Here is a 24945-nt window from a genome sequence, read left to right on the forward strand (position 1 = left end):
TGGGGCTGGACTGAAAGAGTCTCAATTTCTAATGGACCCAAAAAAAGGGTATTCTAGTCCAGTTACACCCAACTAACAGGCTAAATTGGGCTAGTATGATGGGTCAAGCCCATTTAATGGCTTTATTATTTAAGGAATTTACATCCTTTTTATATTAATTTTCATTCTTTATTCCTCGTTCAGGAACTTCAAGTGCCGCAGAAAATGGGATAACACAAAGAATATATATATATATATATATTTTTTTTTTTTTTCAATACTTGATTACTATAAGAAATTTCACCGAATGACCCGGATGGATGGTCTTGAATTTTTGGCTCTCGCTTGCTTTATGGGCAAACCTTCAAGGTTAAAAGACAAAACTAATTGACTTTAAAGTTTTTCCTTTGGAACATATTTTCATGAAAATTTAATTAAATATTTAAAAATAGTACACATCAAGTTTACAAACTAAAGCTGATAAACATCATAATTATATATGATTTAAATCTTCAAAACTCTTTTCCTTGCTTGGAAAAAAAAATGAAGTTTATTGTTTACCGTTTACTGTGAACAGTAATTAAAACGAGTTATGGATTTAAATTAGGGTGGGGTGTTTTTACATTTAGTACCAAAATTGCAACGTCTCGGGGATGGTTTTCGAGCACCGGTACAGTCGCCGTACACTTTCTCCTTGCATACCGGTGGTTGCTGTAATGCTTTATAGTTTAGGCTTCCTGCAAGTTCAAAAAAATAAACAAATTATTACTTCCCGAGACCAATCTCGACTACATGTACTCGTTGTTCCATTGACTTGTTGTGTTTTGTACGTAGAAAAATATTTCCTATAAAAAATGTTTTTCATTCATACTGAGCACATCCTTTATGTGGCACTATTTTCTTACTAATTAGTCTGTCATAAAAAGAATTACGTCTTTCCATCAGGTTTTATATCCACAAAAATCTCATGCCATGTTTTAGAATTCTGACCACAAGTTTAAAAAATATATATATATTCTCAGTTAACCTTAAATTACAAATCCTTGTTATACTTATCTTACTACTTTTAAGCAATTTTCAAATATAGAAAGAACAGGCATGTTTTTTTTTATTATATATGATAAATGAGAAAAAAGTTAATCATTTGAAGCATTTAACATCTAGGTTAATATACTAATAAAAAATCATTTACTATTTCTTATTTGGATAATCTTTTTTCTTTCCCTTACAATTAATCACTTTGTCAGAACTAAAATAAGCAAATAAAAGTAACTTTCGTGATCCAAATTTTCATCCACTTTATGGTTTCAAGAATCCACTTATTTAAAGTTTGACCACAAAATTTTAGATAGTGATTACTCTAGTGCATTAGTTGCATGAGCTTATTTTCTTCCCATTGTGAAAGAAAAAACGTGTGGACTCAATAATAAAATAGTTTTACTATTATATATGTTTTCAATTTTTTTAGTTTTCCTAATCATACAATAGTAATGAACCAAATTCTACACACATAATCCATCGATTTAAAATTTACCGTGAGAAAATAGATGTAAATATCTAGTTTTTACATTAAATGGTGGGAAAGGTTTCAAAGGGAGAACACCAATACAAATATATTAGACAAAATTTTACCGCGGCCGGGGGGTGATTGTTCAGTTGCTGAAGGAGCTGATTTAGAGCGATGGCCTCGCATTTCCATTTTATTGCCTCCAGCACTACCTGTTATTCAAATGGAATTAACGGTTAAAAATATTTTATACTATCATAAAAATGACTTATTTCGAATATACGTAAATTCGATGGTATAAATATATTTTATAATTAGTACATATAATTTAATTTCAATTAAAAAAAAAAGGAAAAAGAACAAGCATTTTTTGGTAGAAAATCATCAATGAGAAAGGGGGAAAAAAAATCTAAAGAGGCATCACTATTAAAAATTACATTACACTATTTCATATTTGGATAACTAGAGGTGGAAAACGAAGATAGCAATACTACTCTTTGAATGTTCTTCCCCTTTTTAATATTCTACTTTGGAGGATATAGTCAAATAGATAAACAAAACAAAACTAAACTTTCTTAATTTGTCCAAATTGGTGTCCACTTTACTTTCAATAGCCAACTGCCTGTATTATACGTTTATACCCATTGTGGGATTAATTGGATATGTTTTTGTTGTTGTATTTAAAAGTGAATTTTATCATAAGTACTTCTGAAAAAAGTACTTTCACATAGTAAAAATTTGTATTGACTAATTAATTTATAAAACCCTTTTCAATTAGAGAAGCAATTTATATCTGGCTAATGTTCCAAAAATATGCTTCTGAAAAGTTATTTTGTTAGCTTCTAAAAAATTACTTCGACTACTACTCAAAACACTTTTTTTCCCTTAAAGTTTGTCAAGATACCTCAACTCTCTAGGATGTGCATGTTTTTAAAAAAGAAAATAAACAATTATGTTTTCGTAAAAGTTTTGGCCAAACAGACCATTAGTCAAATGTGTACTGGAACTAGAAAAATGAGTAGTAGTTACGTGGCCCAAACAAGTCTTTGTTTTAAGCAGTCCTTTTATTTTCTGATTTGAAAACATATTTTATGTTTTGTTTTTGGAAGGAAATACGAACCTCAAAACACAAAACTACTTTTTTTTACAAATATAAATCCATGTCCAAACATTCGTTACTGTAAAACAAACAAAGACGAATTGAAAAAGAAAAACTGTTTTCTAATCCAAATTCATCGTACTAATTTGAATTCTCCACATGGTATATTTCAAAATAATGAATTTATTTACTTCCTTCAACTGAAAATTTAGGACCAAAAAAAAAAAAAAAAAACAATCACATTAAAGTGAAGGGATAACAAAACCTGATAATAATCTTCGAGAGGCCGTTGTTGAGGATATAGAACAAGTTAAGACAAAAAAGACTATGAATAATATAGAGAATGTTTTGTGATTCATGGCTTCAAAAGCTATGGGAAAGAAAGAAATATTATCAAAAATTGGAGAAAAGTGTATTCTCTACAATATTTTGTGTTTAATCAATAAGCTTATATAAAATTTTCCTCAAGTAATTCAGGAACGTGTGGACCTGATTGGAAAATTCTCACTTTGTTTAAACCATTTTATGGTTCTTGACTTGTGAAGTCTTCTTGGAATAACATGCATAATACACGGTCAACTTTTAAGTCTTCTCAAGTTGATGAGCATGAACGAATCGTTACTCAATTAGCGTTTTTTCAAGAAATCAATATAATATAGTAAGGTTAAGTCATTTGTAGCCTTGTTTGGTCAAGTTTTTGGAGAGTTAAAAGTGTTTATTTTTTCAAAAAAATGTGCTAATTTTATAGTGTTGAGTTTTTTTGGGCTAAGGTTGTAGGAAAAAAAAAAAAAAGGTGTTTAGTATAGTATCAGAAACTGTTTTTCAGAAGCTGGAAAAAAAAAAGTAGTAGTAGCCAAACACAAATTGCTGCTCTAATACTGGTAAAAGGCTTTTCAAATTGATTAACTAAACACAAACTGCTACTTTTTAAAAGTATTTTTCCGAAAAGCAATTCTAATAAAAAAGACACTTTCTAAATAAACAGTTTTTAAGAGGTTGGCAAACATGCTATTTGTAGCTTTAATTTCATCATAATTACTCTGCAGTAGTTAAATTAACCTCATTGTGTAACTAATTTTATACTTTTAGTAGATTGAACTTAAATTCCAGTAGGATTTAAGTTATATATTGATACATGATGATTTTTTTTCACTATCAATATAATATATTAAATTGTATTACTGATGTAAAAATAATTATACTGTAAATACATATAAACCGGCTATAGAGTTAATTGATTTTGATTGCTAATCAGTGAGCTCATTATACTAGGCTTAGCATGTTTTTAGTTGACAAGCCACGAGTAATTGACCCGCTGGATATAATAGCAACAGTCTATATTAGTAACGGATCGTTTGGTTCAAAGTTTAGATTAATTAATCTTAATTCCACATAAGATAATATAATATAATATTTGATTGACCTTAATTACCGCGTCATTATAAAGTATACATAGTTTCTGTCTTTCTGACATTAAATAATACCCACGTTTACCATAAACGAAAAATTAGATAATATTATGGGTCTTGACTTGAGTCTTCTAGGACTAGCATTGACTATGTCAACTTAAGTGTCTTCTCAAGTTTATAACTGATGTCTAGTTTAGCTGAGACTATAATTGGGCCCACCCACAGGATAGACATGTTTGGTGTATTTTTTTTACGGAAAAAGCTCAAATATGCCATCCAACTATTAGAAATGACTCATTTATGTCACTCATCAATATTGTAGCTCATTTATATCATCAAACTATAGGAAATGACTCATTTATGCCATCAAACTATAAGAAATAACTCATTTATGCCACTCATCAATAGTTTGACTTATTTATGTCATCACCTGTTACCAAAATGACTCATCCATGTCATATTTCATTAAAGCTAGTTTTACAATATCATGTATGACACGTGAACTCTAACTAGATTATGATTGTGGGTGGGTAACGTGTATGAGTCGGATTTTTTATTAATTTGGTATTTCAAATTGGGTTGGTTTAATTAAACGGTGTAGACCTCTAATTGGAGGCTAATTGTCATATCTGGTATTATAAAACCGGCGTTAATGAAAAATGGCATGGATGAGTCATTTTGATAATGGGTGATGGCATAAATGAGTCAAACTATTAATGAGTGACATAAATGAGTCATTTCCTATAGTTCGATGGCATAAATGAGTCATTTCCTATAGTTCGATAGCATAAATGAGTCAAACTATTGACCAATGATATAAATGAGCAATTTTCGATAGTTTGATGACATATTTGAGCCTTTTCCCTTTTTTAAAATTTAATTATTATTTTTCATTCATTCTTTGTTTGGCTTATTCTTTCAAAATTAATTGAAAATATTCCTATTCTCCTTTTGTTATTGTATTTATATAATTAAACGAAACGTGTATTAAGAACTACTAGTAGTAGCAGTGGATGATGCACCATATAGCCAATCCCAACATTTTCTACGTGGATCATATATATCTATAAATTTCTAGAAAAAGGATTTTTGAACAAATCATTTCAAAAGCTTAACAAGTTCAATGGAAAGAACCTAAAAATTGAACCCGTTAAATTGATATTCTAGATCCACATATTCGAAATAGTTCGTCCATCTTATAATAATCATGGATCACCTCTGCTAGCTAGGTCCCGAGGTCCTACATGAGAAAGAAAATAATTTCTTGATTGTGCCCAAAGAAGGCGGTGAAATGTTTGCAATGTATAACATAGTTGAAGTGGTAGGATGGCCAACAGAACCAAAATAGAGAAGTGGAGTATGGTCATATATAGGTCATGCTATGGCCATGCATCACATGCCCAACCCTCCGCTCGATAATTTAGTAGTAGTATCTCGTGCAATAATAAATCTGTCTAGATTGAGGTCGATCCCATAGAGAATATAGTGTGAGAGAGAGAGTCAAAATGTGCGTGAATACGATGAATCTTAAAGTAATCTAGCTCCAAATTAAATAAAGGCTTCCAGCTCGTTCAATTACTCCTAAAATTATGACTAATTAGTGAATTTGTTCACGCTTAGCGCGGTCGTACTTAAGAAATGACAGTTTTATAAATTTAATTGAGACAAAATTAATTCTTTAAGTTGATCGAAACACGAATATAAGTATCTTAATTGACTTTCACTTTTCAGGGTGCAATTTCCATTTTTCAAGTACGTACATGTAGCTGTATTTTTTCAAACTTCTATAAATGAGCTAATTAACATATGAAAAGTGGTTTCGTATATATTATTTAATTAGTTTTATTTAAAAAAATAAAAAGACGTTTGAATTATGGTAATAAATTAAAATTGGTAACTATAGTATGAGTTCATTGAGAAAAAAGAATATGAGAATTCACTATAGAATGGGAAGAAGAATATTTTCTTGGCTTATAAATATGTCACATCATTTATGTTGAGATTAACTTTGCAATACTTTTCTCGCTTGAAAGATCTATAAAAAGAACGTCTCACTATAAATTTCTATCCCATTAATAAAATACAAATTTGAACTTTCCAAGTTAATATGAAACAACTCCTTAAATCATATAAATATTTTTTAATACGAAAGGCGATTTTTTTAAAAAAAAAAAAAAAAATATATATATATATATAAAAGATAGTAATAAAGAATACTCCCTCCGTTTCAATTTATATGAACCCATTTGACTGTACACGACATTTAAAAAAGAGCGAAGACTTTTGAAACTTGTGTTTCAAAATAAGTCTTAAATATTTGTGTGACTGTAAATCACTTTATAAAGTGAATTTGTTTCCAAATTAAGAAAGAGGTCATTCATTTTGACACGGACTAAAACGAAAATAGGTTCATATAAATTGAAACAGAGGGAGTATTAGAAATGCATACCTAAGATGTCACCCGTTTTTCATTTTTCTCCTCTAAAGCCTAGCTTATTTTTATTTTTTTGTTTCTTAATATAAATTATGCACAATTATGTTTCATAATATTAAGATCATTTTCATTCTGTCAAATAAAATTTATAAGAAAAGGAAAAAGGACAAACGAAACGGAAAAGAAATAAAAATGATAAAAGATAATTATATGGGTTCCGTCTTTGATGGATCAAATTCCTTAATTTCTAATATTTGCCTTTTTTTTTTCCCTTCCATTTATTTCTTTCCTTTCTTTAGTGTAATCTATTTTTTCACCTTAACTTAAGACATTTTCTCATTGTAAATCATTTAAAAAATAAAATAAAAAATTAATACTACAAAATAGATTTTTATATTTCATGAATATAATACTAATAACTATTTAATTAACATAAAAATATATTCTGTCTTTTAAACAAGGATAAATAAATTAGCTTAGAAATATTAGATGGCAAGAGAATGGTAAGTTATTTAAGTTTTTGTTGTCATATTTTTTCCATATATATACATTATTGAAAGAAAAGAAAAGGAAGTAAAATTGAAAGGAAAACAAAATTAAAGGGAAGACAATTTTGACTTCTAAATAGCAGAACCCGTCAATGACGAAATTATTTTTGTATCTTCTCTCTTACTCCTATTTCGTATACTTTCTTTGGTCTTCTTCTTCTCTCTCTCTCTTTATTTTTTTTATTTTTTTCCTTTTCCGTTTGCTTCTTTCCTTATTCACTCCCATCAATTCTGTTTTGATTTTCACCCCCCAATTTTGCTTTAAAAATCAAATTCCCTCAACTTTGAATAATAGACATCCCCCCCCCCCCCCCCCCCCCCTTTATGCAATGCAATGACTATTTCACCCTTGTTTTTTTCAATCCTCTATTTATGTAATACATTTTATATTATATATAATATTTATCTTTTCAATCTACATATTTATAGATTCGTATTTAAGTTCTTTAACATTATAAGTAAAATAATACTTTTACGAATTTGTGACAAAATCTAATGCTATTTTTTATGATTGTTATTTCAATATTATATGCAGTATGTATCTATGTATATACATGCATATGTGTATATTTAAGTTTCGCTTCTCTCTTATTAGCTATTGTTTATATAAATAAACAAGTGATTGTCACTAATGGAACATTTCTTAGATTATAAAATTCATTTACAGTATAAATAAATCATTTTTAAAGATTTACCTCTATTTTTTAATTGTTTTTGCATTACCTGCATAGAAATATATTCATAAAGTTATTATAACCTGTAATTTTTCACTTGTATAATTAAATATTTAAGTTTGATTATTTTTATTTTATTATAGAGCATCATTAACTTATATACTCAATTAGTATTTCTCGCTTTTTTCTTCGCTTAGAAGATAATATTAATTTTTTACAAGAATTTGTTACATGAATTAAAAAATGAAAAATATCATGATTTTAAAAAAGAAGGCAAAAGTTGTTAATGTAAGGATAAAATAGGAAAAATCAATTAGGATAAAAGGGGAGGATGTCTATTGTTCAAAGTTGAGGAGGGAGTTTGATTTTTAAAGCATAATTGGGCGGTGTAAATGATTTTCACCCATTCTGTTTTAGTTACCCAGGCAAATCCTTTTATTTGTCATCCTAATTAATTTTCTGTAAAATTCCATAAATAGTTTTCGTACCATTTTAGACACATTGTACATTTTCTATATAAAAGAGGAGAATGAAAAGAATACAATATAATTTGCAAGGAAACGTACAGAGTTTGTATATTGTTCGTCTTTCGATGTTGGTAACTTGGTGCAAACTACTTGCTTATTAGCCACTTTGATGTCGTGATAAAGTTCCTTTCTACTCCATCCAACCTGCAAGAATGAGCACATGAACATTAGGCCATGAAAAACTTTTAGCTACCTTATTTTTTGGAATATTTTGTGATTCTCTCTCACTTTAATTATTTTTGCCCTTCATACGAAAACCTCTTTTTAAAGGATTTAATGATTTTACTGAGGCATTTGATTATGCTAGAGGAATGTTGGTCCGAATTATTATTATATTTCTCCAGCTCTTAAACAAAACCCAGACAAAATCCTTCAGTACAATATACGAAAAGACACAGACAAGGTGATTTTTTGTGATCACTATTCTACTATGACTAAAGTCGTCAAGAGACTAAACCAGCAGAAAGAGACATTAGTCCAAGAAAAGATGAAACTCTTGGAACGAGTAAAGATATTAGAACAAAGACTACAAGCTGTTAAGTTCGAGTTAGCACAATCCCAGAGTTTTCCATCTCAGACAAAAATGGATGAGACGGGTGTGCATTCCTCAATGAATGTAGTCAGATCCACTGTATCGGATAAGGATACAGCTAGTCCGGTTCAAACGATAGCCAATAAAGACTCATCAAACCCGTTGATGGCTGTCACTTTGACCAAAAATGAAGATGAGGATGTTCATCTCTTCGGACAAGACAAAGACTACCGAAGACACTTACGCAAGGAGCTACTTCTACAAAGAAAAGCACACTTGCTAAAAAGAAAAAAGAAAATGAAAAAATAGAAAGTATAGTTAAAGAGACGTTGGAAAGATTTTTTCAGACAAAACAAGAACAAGAACAAGACAAGCAAATAATTAAGAATCCTAGTCCAGAGTTATCTCCAAGCCCAGGGATGTCACCAGTCCATAGTTCAGAAGGAGATATGGTAAATTTTCAGAATAGTGCATTTCAAGATTCACAAGATCCAAACGAAGATGATTCAGGAATGAGTTTTGATTCTATTGCACTACACAATTTAGACACATAAAAGTTAGCTGCAAAAGAGATCATGATAGCCCAAGACAAAAGAAAAAGATGCTTTGAAAAAGCAACGGATAGAAGACATTTGCAGCAAAAGAGACTTTACTAAAAAGAAGTGCGCCGAGACTTTATTAAAAGTAGCTTGACTAAAGCAGCCACAGTAAACGGACAGCTCAACAAACGGACAAACGTATAAAGCTTCTTTTGAAAAGTTTCACGTGACTATGGGGCCCAAAGAGCACCCGGCTGAACTCAAAAGATTCTTCAATATTTTGAAATCCAGAGTTGAAGTCCGGCAGACGCCTATAAATAGCAGCATTTGTGGAGAAGCAAAGACATCACAAACAAGAGCATCAACAACATCTCTCAAGAAAAACTCCATATTCCCCTTCTCTTTCAAATGCCTCAATCCCTTTCTCAATCCAAAACCTCTGTAAAACAAATTTCCTTGTAAAATAGTATTAAGCTTTCAGTATTTTTTCTCTTAGTGTGAAGTAGTTTTTCGGGAAACCTCTCTCTATCTTCAAGTCATGTAAGTTTTTTAACTATGTTTCTGTACTACTCTCCCTATTATATAAATTATTCCGTGTTTATACTAATATTATGTTTAAGTAATTACTTATTATGAATCTGTTACTCTTAGTATATGGTTATTCCCTTAACTTCTTAATAAACTCGATGGATTAACCTGTAAATTCCTAGGTGTTAAGAGGTCGTTTAAATGTCCGAAAAATGATAAAGGACGATGTTGGCCATGGTAACCGGGGTGTGGTTAAAGAAGAAGGATATTAAGAACAAAAGTAAAGAGAAAGAGATGAACAGTGTAACAAGATTCATTACTGGACAGAGTAAAAAAAAAACGTAAAATTGGGAGATAAACTGAAACTTAGAAATATAACTACATGATAAGAGGACATCTAGGAGTGAGGAAGTACCGAGTAGGATTGTTTAAAAATTTGATAACAACCACTTTATATTTTCTACTGAGTTCTTTGGAATTTGAAATATTTTCAATATATATATATGTAAAATAAAAGGGGTCATTGCACTATATATTCGATCCATTTAACTTTAGCAACGGATCATTGTAGCAGGTTAATTTAATGGTAAAAATAGATAGCTTTTTATTTTTAAAAGCTTGACTTAAAAAAATTCCACGCTGATGTGGCGTGAATTTACACCATAATCGATGCTTTTTAACTATAAGTTTTACTTGTTTTTGAGCAAGTCTGTGTTATTTTACGTGGTTTTTGTCATGTTTCAGGTTATATGAGGTCCCTAGAGCCTAAGTGTGGAAAACAAGCAAAAAAGTTGCAAAACTGGGGATAACTGGAAGTTCTGGAAAATTTCGCGGAAAATTACTCTGCGCGATCGCGCCGTGTACTCACGCGATCGCGCCATAGCACGAAATTAATTCCACGCGACCGCGCCGAGACTTCACGCGACCGCGCCCACGCGCTATTTAAATGACACGCGATCGCGTCGACTCAAACCGCGATAGCGATTGAGGGACAGGGGACGCTGACGTCATGAACGCGATCGCGCTGTCTCGTGGCGCGATCGCACTGAAGGAATTATGAGCGTTTTCGACCAGAACCTGGGATTCGCCGATTTCTTCCATTCCAGTTCATATAAATAGAAAACTAGGGCAAATTTTCAGTTCATCTTTGGCAGTTTTTCATCAAGTTTGGAGACTAGTATTTACAACACACTTTGGGGTTGAAGATTTGAAGATTTGGTTGAGTATTTCTTAAGCCTTTAATTCATTTCTTCAATTCCTTGCTTTGTATTGTATATCTAAGTGTGTAGCTTTCTATTCCATAACTTGAATCTCGTTTATGTAAGTATTCTTGATTAAAGTTTGGTTTGAAACTCTTGTTGTGCTTATGTATTGAATGGTTCTTATTGCTATTGAAGTGGGTCTTTGTTGATTTAATTAATCTCGTTCTTGAATGTTTCCAAAGGGATTAGCTAACCCTAGGACTCACCCATTTACTTAGATTGAGCTTGGAAAAGGAAATCTAGGTTGGGAAAGATTAATTAACAAGAATTTGGGTCATTAAACTCATCTAATAACTTGAGCTCGGAAGAGGATAGTTACTTGAGGTTAGATTGATTGTGCCTAATATCACACTCTAAGGCTTGGAAAAGCTTAGAGTGAAATTCATTGATTTGGTTGGAAGACTTTCAATGAGATTTTAGATATCATTATCTATTGACACAAACCCGTTCTTAGTTGTAAAATCGTGAAATACATTGGATCGTTACTTGAGTGTAATTTCCTTTGTATCCAAACTTGTGGCCATTGATCATTTTACTCGCTTTCTAGGTTAGTTTACATTTCCGCATTAGTTATAATATTTCTCAAAAACCTAAATATTATCCATCGTTTGGCTTTAGCGTAGTTGGTGAAAGTTCCTTACTTTCTTAATCGCCTAGCATATTGTTCCCTGTGGGATCGACCCCGACTCATAGTTGGGTAAATATATTGCATACGACCGTGTACACTTTCTCTTTGAGGAGTGTATTTGGACGTTATCAAAAATGGCGCCGTTGCCGGGGAACAATTTGGCGTATTTGAGTTAGTTTGGGATTTAAGCTTGCTTGCTTTGGTCCAAATTCGTAAATATTAGTGTAGTTGTTTTCTTTGCTTGATTTTATTTTTATATAAAAAAAAAATTAAAAAAAAAAAAAATATGGCATCATTCCATGAAAATGGGTCGGATGGAAGTTGTTTATACTTTGATGACCCTTGTCCCTATTGTGGAGGACCCCACTCTTGGCAAAATTGTTTAAAGTCTCCCGGGGGAGGATTGTGCGCACAATCTCGAACCCATGAGTGGAGCATATGTGATAGATGTGGTGGTCAAAATGGCCATTGGGCTAATTGTGCTTATTTGTCCTTCCCTTCCCCGAACCCCCACTATGACGATTCTACTTTTTGTTGTGACAATGATAGGGAAATGGAAGTGGAAGAAGTTGAGAATGGACAAAATGGAGAGTTCAAGCTCATGATGGAATGCCTACTTGAAGGAGGAAATGAAAAGCAAAAAGCTTTGGAGGAGTACTTGGAAACTAGTCTCCAAAATGGCTTGATGAATGAATACAAAAACCTTCCGTGGGCATTTGAACAAAATCAAGAAGAATTCTCAAATGCTCAATATGAGGAGAGAATGCCCATGTTGGAGGCCAATCATGAAAAGGAGGAATCAAGAATTGAAAATCCTCCAAACGAATCCATTTTCATTATAGATGCCAAAGAAGAAAAGAAATTAGAGTCAACAGTTATCTTGAGAAAAATGGTGGAAGTTGACTCTAGTTTGGGGGAAAATGAGAATGTCAAAATCCAAAAAAATTTGCAAATTGGGAGGTTGAAGTCTCATTCCAAGCATTTTTCAACATTGGATTTGTATGTTGATATGGGAATTAAGCCACATACATCCATGTTGGATGGTGAAGAAGAAAGACAAGTGCCTTACATCTTGCAATTCGAAAGAGTAAGAAGGCAAAATGACATTCCTCATTTGAAAGCCAAGAAGTGCAAAATGAAGAAATTAACGTTTGGCTTGTTCATCTACTTACCACCCCCCATCGCTCGTGGTCACAAACTTGATTCCAAGTTAGGTGCCCAATTCATAAGCTCCAAATGGCGAGAAAAGCGGTAAAGTTGGTATCCGTCGTGCCGCGACGTTAACTTAAGCGCTTGGTGGGAGGCAACCCATCGTTTTTAAATTTTTTTTTTATCATTTTTGAAATTTGATTTTTTAAAATTGTTTAGTTTATGATTTGTGACTAATCTGCAAAATTTCACAATTTTTGGAGTTGTTTTGAATAGGTTGAGTTTTCAGAATAGCCACAAATCAGTAGTTGCTGGTTTCTGCTTATTTTCTGAACTGCTGGTTGTTTGCCGAATTTTACTCTAGGCGATCGCGCCACAAAATCACGCGATCGCGGCACAAAAAAAAAAAAAAAAAAAAAAAAAAAAAAAAAGGGACGTTACCCATTGCGATCGCGCCATAAAGTCACGCGATCGCGAGGAAGCCCGATTCCAGGTAACTAAACAGATAAAAGAAGGCAAAACGGCTCAAAACACTAATTCCTCCACTTTTCCTCCAAAATCTTACTTTTCTCTCAAACTCAACTTCAAAATTCCGGTAAATTTCATCAACTTGCAACCACAAGGTAGGTGATTCCTCCATTATCTTGTTCCTAGGGTTGTTTTTATCATCTTTCCATGTTAGAAATTGTGAGTTAAATTTTTTTTTTTTTTTTTTTTTCCTCCATTTATTTAAGCTTGAAAAGGTGATGAAATTGTTGAAATTCTTGTGATATAAATTGTTGTTTGTTGTTGAGTGATGTGAGTTGAGTGTTGGTTGCTGATATAAAAAAAAAAAAATTGGGCAAAACACAAGCTTGAAATCGTTGAACTGAAGGTACAAAATTGATGCCCATAACCTGTTTGTGAAAATGCTTAGCTGAATCTGTAACGATTCAGCGCGATCGCGGCTTGTACTGGCGCGATCGCGCTGAGTAAATGAACAAAATTGCCGCGATCGCGGCTGTTCCTCGCGCGATCGCGATTGAGGAATAATGCAAAATGGCGCGATCGCGTCGGCTCTTCACGCGATCGCGCTGAAGGAAAAGTAGCAGTTTTCAGACAGAATGCTCGCACAGAGCTGTTACAAGCTTGGGTGCCCAAATGTCCTTAACCCAACTCCTCATTATACATCATTGTAGGTGCTCATATGCATTGTGTTTGTTTTGTAGGTACTTAAATTCACAAAAATGGCTTCATCATCCAGTGCTGCCCAAGTACCATTGATTGAATATTATGACACCACCACCTTCCAGTCAGCAAAATGTTCAAAGCTCTATGATAGACTGCTGGGAAAGAGCTTCATTGAAGAGAGGGGCTTTGTAACAGAGAGTTTGGAAGAAAAGATGCCCGAGTTCTATGGAAGGTTGGTGACAAGCGGCTGGATACGCTTTGCAGATGAACCAATCAGGGCAAATCATACCCTGGTACGGGAATTCTACGCAAATGCTGCAGAGGCAGACATTACACATAGGGCAATTGTCAAGGTCAGAGGTGTAAATGTTCTGTGCAATGCCTCAAGAATCAATGCCTATTATAATCTGCAGGATGGTGACAACAGCGAGATGGCACAGATGTACGAAAACCTGCGGCAACAATGGTTTGTGACCCACCTTCACGGTGGGGAACAACCAAAGTGGCTCAATACAATGCAGAAAAGGATTGACTCTGCAGAGTTCACCGCTGAAGCCAAAACTTGGCTTGATATTGTCACATCCAGGGTGCTGCCTTCAAAACATGATTCAGAGGTGCCGCTTGAGAGGGCTAAAGTAATTTGTGCTGTGATGGAAGGATTGCCTGTTGACGTGGGGAGGCTCATTATGCAGGAAATCCGGGAGGTGGTGCTTGAACGGACCAAGAGCTTATTCTTCCCATCACTAATCACTTACTTGTGCTCCACTGATGGAGTGCCCACAAGACCAGGCGACAGAGAAAAAGGGCCTGGTGGACCGATTTATCCGTTGAAAAAGAGAGGGCCTGGTAATGTACAAAAGAAAAGGAAGATTAATATAGATGCATCATCATTTGAGCAGTTCACAGCTACTGCATCAGATTCTATGGGTGGGGCATCTGCCCCTTCCATGGCTATACCAATCTTGCCACCATTACAAGAAGCCGCCAGGCCTTTCCAATATATCTCCACCCAGGTCCATGGGGTGGACAATCGGATCCAGCAGCTAGTAGCTAGTCTCCCTGCGGGCCCACATGGCGAAGGCACATCTACAGCTCCCTCAGTTCCTATTGGTCCGACATTAGCAGGTGTGGTGGAGGACATGAAGCATATCAAAGAAAAGCAAGGAAAAATTGAGAGGAGGCAGAAAAAGGCGAGGGAGCATGCGAAGAAGCAAAGCAAATTCCTGAACAAAATGATGAGCATTCTGAGGAGTGTATGCGGAGCGCAGCACGACGAGGAGGAAAATGAGGACGATTTTGTCCTGCCAGAGCCCAGCAGCTCCAGTTCAGAGAGTGAGCAGAGATGATCATAGCACGCAGTGCTAGCAGGTATAAAAAAAAAAAAAAAAAAAAAAAAAAAAAAGTTTTTTTTGTGTGTTGATGTACTGCAGTGAGGACACTGCAAGTTTTTTGGTTAGGGGTAGGAACCTCCTCGGTTTTTCTTTGCCAGAATTCTTTTCCCGAGGGGAGTTTATTTTGTTGAAACTGGCATGTTTAGGATGTTACTTAGGTTGAATAGAATAATTTTGTTTTATTTGGTACGACTTGATAACTAATGGCATGTATTGTGTTTGTGCAAATTGTTGGACCCCTCGAAAAAAAAAAAATTTGAAAAATGCATACTTAGAACAGTTATTGTCTGACATGATTGATTCTTTATATGACATTGTGATTATTGGGGTGTTGTGTGTGATGAATTACTACTTAGGAGGTCACAAGTGTGAAAATTATTGTCCTTATGCCGATGTGTGTGTGAAGTGTTAGTTTGATTCTGTTTATGCATGTATAATCTAGAACTTGCCCGGTTGGTCTTGTTTGAAATGCGAAAGTGAGTTTGGTTGTGAAATGATCTTAGGCTTTCTTTGTGTAAATAAGTCACTGTGCCTAAATAAGCCTCTCCAAAAGCTGAAAATACCCCTAGTTTCCCTTTTTGAGCCTTTTTGACCTTTTTCTTGGCTAGCTAATTATGAAACCTTACCCTTTGTGAAATTAATCCATCTTCACACCCGTTCCCTCCTTGATGCTATTAATTAGATGAGGCAAAATGTCTAAGTTGGAGGTGAAGTAAATGTGAAGTACATGTTCAAAACATAAGTTGGGGGTGGTGGAGTTTGCTAGTGAAGATTCGATGTGGTAGTTGCGTATATACAAAAAAAAAAAAAAAAAAAAAAAAAAAAAAAAAAAAAAAAATCAGAAAACTGTAACGCAAAAAGAATTCTAGGTTGGTTAGAAGTAAAACCACATCGAGGTTGAAAACTGAAAGAAAATAAAGGGGTGGAAAGAAAAGAGGCGAACTAAGGTGACAAGATGTTGTAGTGTTCAAGGAGGGTGAGTCACTAATATCCAAAAAGTATCCGACCCGTCCCTAAACCTACATTACAAGCCGAAACAAGTCCTAATGAGATCACAACCGAACAATCCTAGGATGAGAACATAGAAAATAAGGGCAAGCCTATGGTATTTGCATGTGTAAATATGAATTTTCTTTGTGAGTGTGAGTGTTTTTCTCTTCTCTTTCGTCTTCGTCCCATTCTTGTCGTATATATGTGTGTTGGGACATTTTTTTGGTCTATGTGAGGGCATAAGGATGAAAATTGAACAAAATAGAGTGACCGCCTAAAGTAGCGTTTGTGTGCACAATAATATGTTCGATAATATGATGTCATTTATTGAAGCTTCATGGTTAGTTGTAGTGTTCTTGAGTTGTTTATGTTGCTTTAAAACAGAAATTGGGGTGGTCCTTGGAAGAAAAAAATGCATGCCGGTAGTTCAGAGTCAAAACCAATATAGACATTGTTATTTTATGATATCTAGGTATTAGATTGAGTCGTGGTTTTGTATGGCTTGCTTGAGGACAAGCAAATACTTTAAGTTGGGGGTGTTGATGTGGCGTGAATTTACACCATAATCGATGCTTTTTAACTATAAGTTTTACTTGTTTTTGAGCAAGTCTGTGTTATTTTACGTGGTTTTTGTCATGTTTCAGGTTATATGAGGTCCCTAGAGCCTAAGTGTGGAAAACAAGCAAAAAAGTTGCAAAACTGGGGATAACTGGAAGTTCTGGAAAATTTCGCGGAAAATTACTCTGCGCGATCGCGCCGTGTACTCACGCGATCGCGCCATAGCACGAAATTAATTCCACGCGACCGCGCCGAGACTTCACGCGACCGCGCCCACGCGCTATTTAAATGACACGCGATCGCGTCGACTCAAACCGCGATCGCGATTGAGGGACAGGGGACGCTGACGTCATGAACGCGATCGCGCTGTCTCGTGGCGCGATCGCACTGAAGGAATTATGAGCGTTTTCGACCAGAACCTGGGATTCGCCGATTTCTTCCATTCCAGTTCATATAAATAGAAAACTAGGGCAAATTTTCAGTTCATCTTTGGCAGTTTTTCATCAAGTTTGGAGACTAGTATTTACAACACACTTTGGGGTTGAAGATTTGAAGATTTGGTTGAGTATTTCTTAAGCCTTTAATTCATTTCTTCAATTCCTTGCTTTGTATTGTATATCTAAGTGTGTAGCTTTCTATTCCATAACTTGAATCTCGTTTATGTAAGTATTCTTGATTAAAGTTTGGTTTGAAACTCTTGTTGTGCTTATGTATTGAATGGTTCTTATTGCTATTGAAGTGGGTCTTTGTTGATTTAATTAATCTCGTTCTTGAATGTTTCCAAAGGGATTAGCTAACCCTAGGACTCACCCATTTACTTAGATTGAGCTTGGAAAAGGAAATCTAGGTTGGGAAAGATTAATTAACAAGAATTTGGGTCATTAAACTCATCTAATAACTTGAGCTCGGAAGAGGATAGTTACTTGAGGTTAGATTGATTGTGCCTAATATCACACTCTAAGGCTTGGAAAAGCTTAGAGTGAAATTCATTGATTTGGTTGGAAGACTTTCAATGAGATTTTAGATATCATTATCTATTGACACAAACCCGTTCTTAGTTGTAAAATCGTGAAATACATTGGATCGTTACTTGAGTGTAATTTCCTTTGTATCCAAACTTGTGGCCATTGATCATTTTACTCGCTTTCTAGGTTAGTTTACATTTCCGCATTAGTTATAATATTTCTCAAAAACCTAAATATTATCCATCGTTTGGCTTTAGCGTAGTTGGTGAAAGTTTCTTACTTTCTTAATCGCCTAGCATATTGTTCCCTGTGGGATCGACCCCGACTCATAGTTGGGTAAATATATTGCATACGACCGTGTACACTTTCTCTTTGAGGAGTGTATTTGGACGTTATCACACGCCAGCAATATAGTTCGAAAATGTCACTTGAATTGATTGAGTGACTTTATAGGTGAAATAAGATTAATTGAGTAATTGTTCTATTACAAAACAAAAACTGATAATGAACTCCCGTTTGGCGCTGTATCGCTTTGAACTGATTTCATGAAAATTTGATCAAGTAAAAATAGAACAAAATAAAGTTGATAGACGTCTAACTATTTATTTTAAATCTTAAACACTCTTTTCCTTGCTTGGAAACACTAAAGGAAGTTTACTGTGATCATAGCATTCAGGAATTCCATAAGAAAACAAAATAACAAATAGAATAAAACCTACATAATTTAGTACAAATTCCTAGCAAACCCCTGGCTTCTTGATTCTATTCAATTTGTTGTATATAGTAGCTCTGCTGCTATTTTTTTTTTTTTTAGGTTGCATTCGATGTCTGATAGCCTTGTTATATCAAAAGTAAAACGTTCTCAAACAAAAACGACTTCACAACCAGCATGACTCAAATGCAAAACTTCAAATTACAGATGAAAAAGTACTTGCAGCTTCACAACAAACTATACTAAAATTTCATTTTAGGGAGTTATTACGCGTTTACATCTGGCTGCAACAGTGCAATGATCCTTTCACAGGTGTATTCTACCTATGCAGTTGGCAAAATATTTCAGAACAAGCATGCTTTTAATTAATATAATTGAGAAAAAAAATTAATCATTTGAAGCATTTAACATTTAGGCTAATATATTAGTAATTAAAAATGAAATACTATTTCTCATTTGGATTTCCTTTTTTCTTTCCCTTACAATTACTTACTTTGTCAGAACTAAAATAAACAAATAAAAGTAATTTACTTTGTTGATCCAAATTGTTGTCCACTTTATGCTTTTTTAAGAGTCCATTTTATTGAGGTGTAAAAATTTTAAATACCGATTATTAATCTAGGAGTATGTATTTAATCGCATGATGAGCTTAATTACTTCCAATTGAAAAAACGTGTGAACTTAATAATAATATAATTTCATTTTATGGTTTTCCTAAACATTCAATATAATAAATCTGAATATATATACAGAGATATTAGACGGAATTTTACCAGGCGAAGGTGGCAGTTGTTCAAATGATGAAGGACCTGGTTTAGATTGATGAGCTCGCATTTGCATTCTATGTTCCCTAACTGTAAATCAAATGAGCTTAAGTTATATACATTGACAATAGGCGTAAAAATCTATAATTGAAAAAATTTCTGAGATGAAATCGTAGTCTATTTAATTAGAATTATGAATTAAAAGTATCTATTAACTATAGTCTAAATGATATAGACCATCATAAATTTAGATAAATTTATGAATATACTTTATATTATCAATATATAGAAGTTAAATTCAATTCAAATTAAGAACAAGCATTTACTTTTTGGTGGAAACCCATTAATGAGAAAAGGAAAAATAAAAGTGTTTTAAAGCATCACTATTAAAAGTTATAGAGTTTCATTTGGTTTTTGTGTGTGTGGGGGGAGGGGGGTGGGTGGGGGAGGGGTGTTCGAGTCTTTGATTTTTGGTGAAACAACATAGAATACCCATAACAAGCAAACTATTTACCCGGCTCCGCCCCTATAAAATCTAATTACAACAGCACCCGTACAGAAAAAAAATGGAATTTACCGAGTTATCCCTCATTTTCGGCACCGTCAGCAACAAACAGAGATCAGACCACTTTAGTGTGTACGTAGTTGAGTTGAACATATAATCTGGACGGAACAAATTTAACAGCCTGGATACTTAAAGGTACTCCATCCTTGTGTAGTGGAAGACTCTTTGATTTACATATTAACATGAGCATCTTTGTTTCCAGATATTTACATGAGCATCTTTGTTTCCAGATTTCATAGCAAATAAATATAGGGGCAGTGTTCAAAATCACCTCTTGTATTTTGTTGTTATGTTTAGTTGTCCACCATCTATTGAGAACCGAGATAATAAGTTCATCATGATGCTGAATTCCCAAAGGATGGCCAATGCTGTTCCATAGCCTGCTAGCTTCTTTATAGAAACACTGTTTTAGACTATGAATGATTGCTTATTTCCTTCTTCTACTCATTACTTTTACATCAACCCTTTTCTAAGAAGGCAATTTCTATAATTAACAGGTGTTTGCATTCCACAAGAGAGGCGAATGCTAATAAGGGAACGTTCCTCTGGCATGTATCGATTGACTTTCATCTTACAATTTTGCAAAAACTATTGGTGATTTATCTGTGTAACTTGTTCTCCCGACAACTGTTGTGACTATAATATACTGGATGGGTAACCTAAAACCTTTGATAATCGCTTTTTTACCGATCCTTTCAATCGTTCTCTTATGTGTTAGTTGCTCAAGTACTTACCCTAGCCTCAGGTACAATATTAATTTAAGATTGGATTTGGTTGCTTTAATATGGTCGTGGTGTTGGTGGTTTATAGGATTTTGGCTTATGTTGCCTTGAGATTTAATTGGCATCAATAACAAACATTATATGTTGCTCATATTCTTTAAAAATGTCAAGCGGTGTGTGTCGGATTCTTCAAAAGTAGTACATTTTTTAAGAAGACATGGGTGCAACCACGTTTTTTGAGGGTCCAAACAACATACATAATAGTAGATATGTGAGTTAGGTTAAGATTTTTGTATCTTCTTGAAATTAAACAAATTGATCGATCATTATCTTTGTATCTTCTTCAATTAGACATCATTATCTTTTAACATAGACTCGCTCTTAGTTGTAAAATCATAAAATATATTGGATCGTTACTTGAGAGTCCCTTGTATCCATGCTTGTGGCCATTGATCATTTTACCCGCTTTCTAGTTAGTTTTATCTTTGTTAGTTTATAAATTAAAAATCAAATATTGAAAAAGTGTTTGGCTTAGTGTAGAAAGTGAATATTCTTTACTTGCTTGATCGCCGAGTATATTGTTCCCTGTGGGATTCGACCCCGACTTATAGTTGGGTAAATTATATTGCATACAACCGGGTATACTTTCTCTTTGAGGAGTGGATTTGGACGTCATCAATTTTGGCTTAAGTTGCCTTGAGATTTTGGCATCAATAACAAACCATATATGTTGCTTGGATTCTCTAAAAATATCGAGGGGTGCGTGTCGGATTCTCCAAAAGTAGTATATTTTTGAGGATCTGACATGAGTGCAACAATATTTTTTTGAGAATCGGAACAACGCAGACAATAGTAGAGATGTAAGTTAGGTTATGATTTTTGTATCTTCTGGAAGTTAAATAAACTGATCAACATATTAAACTATTAGGATTGGTGCAACGTAACCTTGAAAAAGGTAAATTTGTTACTCCCTCCGTCCTAATTTATGTGATGGCGCTTGGATTTTGAAAATTAAATGAATTATTCTTTAATAATAATTTTCTTAAATTCCTTCTAAATATTATGAATTATTAATTATTGTATCTTATAATACTTTTTACGTAGTTTTCAATTATGTAAATTTTATCTTGAAAAACTAAAAGATTCTATGTCCAAATGTACGGTCAAACTTAAGAAGTTTGAATCTCAAAAAACGAAAAGTGTCACATAAATCGAGACAGAGAGAGTATGACTTTTGCTCAGCCTATGAGAAATGTAAATTTGTGGGATGGACATTTCTATTTCTGAGGCAAAATTTATTTATTTCACAAAAAAGTAGAATGTCTGCAATGTTAATTCTTGTTGATTTCAAAAATTTTCTATTATGTATGGTTACCTTCACGTTGTGAAAATACCATCAAAATATGAAATATACAATCAAGAAGTATTTAGTTGTAATCGTTTAGAATACTCAATAACTAGAAAAAATCCTGGAGTTAATTGAAACATGTTAGTTTAACATGTTCTCGGAGTTTTGTGCTTCAAGTTATCGCGGGATATATCCGAAGTTTTAAAGATTTTTGTGTTTTAATGTAGGGGTATGATCACTCAAATAATGTTTCCATATTAAAAAGAGCTATTGAAGTCTAGCTAATTTTAAAATGCTAGCTAAAATTGGACTAGCGGTTCAAAAGTAGCGATTTGCCCATTAGTCACGGACACTTCGGCTCTATTTTTTGCTGGTCTTTAATTTTTGGCCCTCAAGACAAATAATTTTTTCGCGGGGCATAAGTTTATATTTTTGCATCACAATATCCCACAAGTTATCCGCCGCTCCTTAAAGAATTTATTCTCCGCTAGGCATAAATTTGATTCTGATGAGCAAAACTTAAAGACCACCCCATTTGAAGGACAAAAATTAAAGACCACCCCGTTTGAAGGACAAAAGTACATTTTTTTCATTTCTCTGTGCCCTTGGGCAACATGCCGATTGGGGCTGGACTGAAAGAGTCTCAATTTCTAATGGACCCAAAAAAAGGGTATTCTAGTCCAGTTACACCCAACTAACAGGCTAAATTGGGCTAGTATGATGGGTCAAGCCCATTTAATGGCTTTATTATTTAAGGAATTTACATCCTTTTTATATTAATTTTCATTCTTTATTCCTCGTTCAGGAACTTCAAGTGCCGCAGAAAATGGGATAACACAAAGAATATATATATATATATATATTTTTTTTTTTCAATACTTGATTACTATAAGAAATTTCACCGAATGACCCGGATGGATGGTCTTGAATTTTTGGCTCTCGCTTGCTTTATGGGCAAACCTTCAAGGTTAAAAGACAAAACTAATTGACTTTAAAGTTTTTCCTTTGGAACATATTTTCATGAAAATTTAATTAAATATTTAAAAATAGTACACATCAAGTTTACAAACTAAAGCTGATAAACATCATAATTATATATGATTTAAATCTTCAAAGCTCTTTTCCTTGCTTGGAAAAAAAAATGAAGTTTATTATTTACTGTTTACTGTGAACAGTAATTAAAACGAGTTATGGATTTAAATATAAATCCATGTCCAAACATTCGTTACTGTAAAACAAACAAAGACGAATTGAAAAAGAAAAACTGTTTTCTAATCCAAATTCATCGTACTAATTTGAATTCTCCACATGGTATATTTCAAAATAATGAATTTATTTACTTCCTTCAACTGAAAATTTAGGACCCAAAAAAAAAAAAAACAATTACATTAAAGTGAAGGGATAACAAAACCTGATAATAATCTTCGAGAGGCCGTTGTTGAGAACATAGAACAAGTTAAGACAAAAAAGACTATGAATAATATAGAGAATGTTTTGTGATTCATGGCTTCAAAAGCTATGGGAAAGAAAGGAATATTATCAAAAATTGGAGAAAAGTGTATTCTCTACAATATTTTGTGTTTAATCAATAAGCTTATATAAAATTTTCCTCAAGATAAGTAATTCAGGAACGTGTGGACCTGATTGAAAAATTCTCACTTTGTTTAAACCATTTTATGGTTCTTGACTTGTGAAGTCTTCTTGGAATAACATGCATAACACACGGTCAACTTTTAAGTCTTCTCAAGTTGATGAGCATGAACGAATCGTTACTCAATTAGCGTTTTTTCAAGAAATTAATATAATATAGTAAGGTTAAGTCATTTGTAGCCTTGTTTGGTCAAGTTTTTGGAGAGTTAAAAGTGTTTATTTTTTCAAAAAAAAAAATGTGCTAATTTTAGAGTGTTGAGTTTTTTTGGGCTAACGTTGTAGGAAAAAAGAAGAAGAGGTGTTTAGTATAGTATCAGAAACTGTTTTTCAGAAGCTGGAAAAAAGAATAGTAGTAGCCAAACACAAATTGCTACTCTAATACTGGTATAAAAGGCTTTTCAAATTGATTAACTAAACACAAACGGCTACTTTTTAAAAGTATTTTTCCGAAAAGCAATTCTAATAAAAAAACACTTTTTAAATAAACAGTTTTTAAGAGGTTGGCAAACATGCTATTTGTAGCTTTAATTTCATCATAATTACTCTGCAGTAGTTAAATTAACCTCATTGTGTAACTAATTTTATACTTTTAGTAGATTGAATATATATTGATACATGATGATTTTTTTTCACTATCAATATAATATATTAAATTGTACTCCCTCTGTCCCAAAAAGATTGTCATCCTTTCCTTTTTAGTCTGTCCTAAAAAGATTGTCCCCTTTCTATATTTAGAAACAATTTAATTTTATGAGATAATTTACAGCTACACAAATATCTAAGGCTTGTTTTGAACCACACATTTCAAAAGTCTTTCTTTATTTCTTAAACTTTATGCCAAGTCAAAAGAGGATAATTTTTTTGAGACGGAAGCAGTATTACTGATGTAAAAATAATTATACTGTAAATACATATAAACCGGCTATAGAGTTAATTGATTTTGATTGCTAATTAGTGAGCTCATTATACTAGGCTTAGCATGTTTTTAGTTGGCAAGCCACGAGTAATTGACCCGCTTGATATAATAGCAACAGTCTATATTAGTAAATTTCAACGTTTTATATCGCAGTTAGAATTAACGGATCGTTTGGTTCAAAGTTTAAATTAATTAATCTTAATTCCACATAATATAATATAATATAATATTTGATTGACCTTAATTACCGCGTCATTATAAAGTATACATAATTGTCTGACATTAAATAATACCCACGTTTACCATAAACGAAAAAGTAGATAATATTATGGGTCTTGACTTGAGTCTTCTAGGACTAGCAGTGACTTGGTCAACCTAA

General features: G+C 33.3%; 2 protein-coding genes across 3 annotated transcripts; one reads left to right on the forward strand and one right to left on the reverse strand.

The window, feature by feature from the left end:
* Positions 1–23574, reverse strand: LOC132642815 (uncharacterized). Of its 2 annotated transcripts, none has more exons than XM_060359844.1 (3): positions 23412–23574; positions 1612–1698; positions 1–716 (listed from the first exon to the last, which is right to left on the reverse strand). In XM_060359844.1, exons 1-3 carry the CDS (start codon positions 23503–23505, stop codon positions 583–585), a joined length of 315 nt encoding a protein of 104 aa, XP_060215827.1. In that variant the 5' UTR covers positions 23506–23574; the 3' UTR covers positions 1–582. The 2 variants fall into 2 exon arrangements, with proteins under 2 accessions (XP_060215827.1, XP_060215826.1); XM_060359843.1 differs by lacking the exon at positions 23412–23574 and adding an exon at positions 2851–3038 and having other exon boundaries at positions 3–716.
* On the forward strand, positions 13350–17618 carry LOC132641849 (uncharacterized). Its single transcript, XM_060358939.1, has 2 exons — positions 13350–13438; positions 14024–17618. Exon 2 carries the CDS (start codon positions 14042–14044, stop codon positions 15329–15331), a length of 1290 nt encoding a protein of 429 aa, XP_060214922.1. The 5' UTR covers positions 13350–13438; positions 14024–14041; the 3' UTR covers positions 15332–17618.
* Positions 23575–24945: the final 1371 nt, after the last annotated feature.

This window comes from Lycium barbarum, chromosome 5 (genome assembly GCF_019175385.1).
Source record: "Lycium barbarum isolate Lr01 chromosome 5, ASM1917538v2, whole genome shotgun sequence".
Taxonomy (NCBI): domain Eukaryota; kingdom Viridiplantae; phylum Streptophyta; class Magnoliopsida; order Solanales; family Solanaceae; genus Lycium; species Lycium barbarum.

Bases quoted from the DNA above. Each gene is read 5' to 3' on its own strand.
- LOC132642815 (XM_060359844.1), bottom strand. From the start codon at position 23,505: ATGAATCACAAAACATTCTCTATATTATTCATAGTCTTTTTTGTCTTA. The intron at 1,699-23,411 runs GTTTTGTTATCC...TTTGAATAACAG, and splicing joins CTCTCGAAGATTATTATCAG to GTAGTGCTGGAGGCAATAAA. The intron at 717-1,611 runs GTAAAATTTTGT...TTGAACTTGCAG, and splicing joins ACAATCACCCCCCGGCCGCG to GAAGCCTAAACTATAAAGCA.
- LOC132641849 (XM_060358939.1), top strand. From the start codon at position 14,042: ATGGCTTCATCATCCAGTGCTGCCCAAGTACCATTGATTGAATATTAT.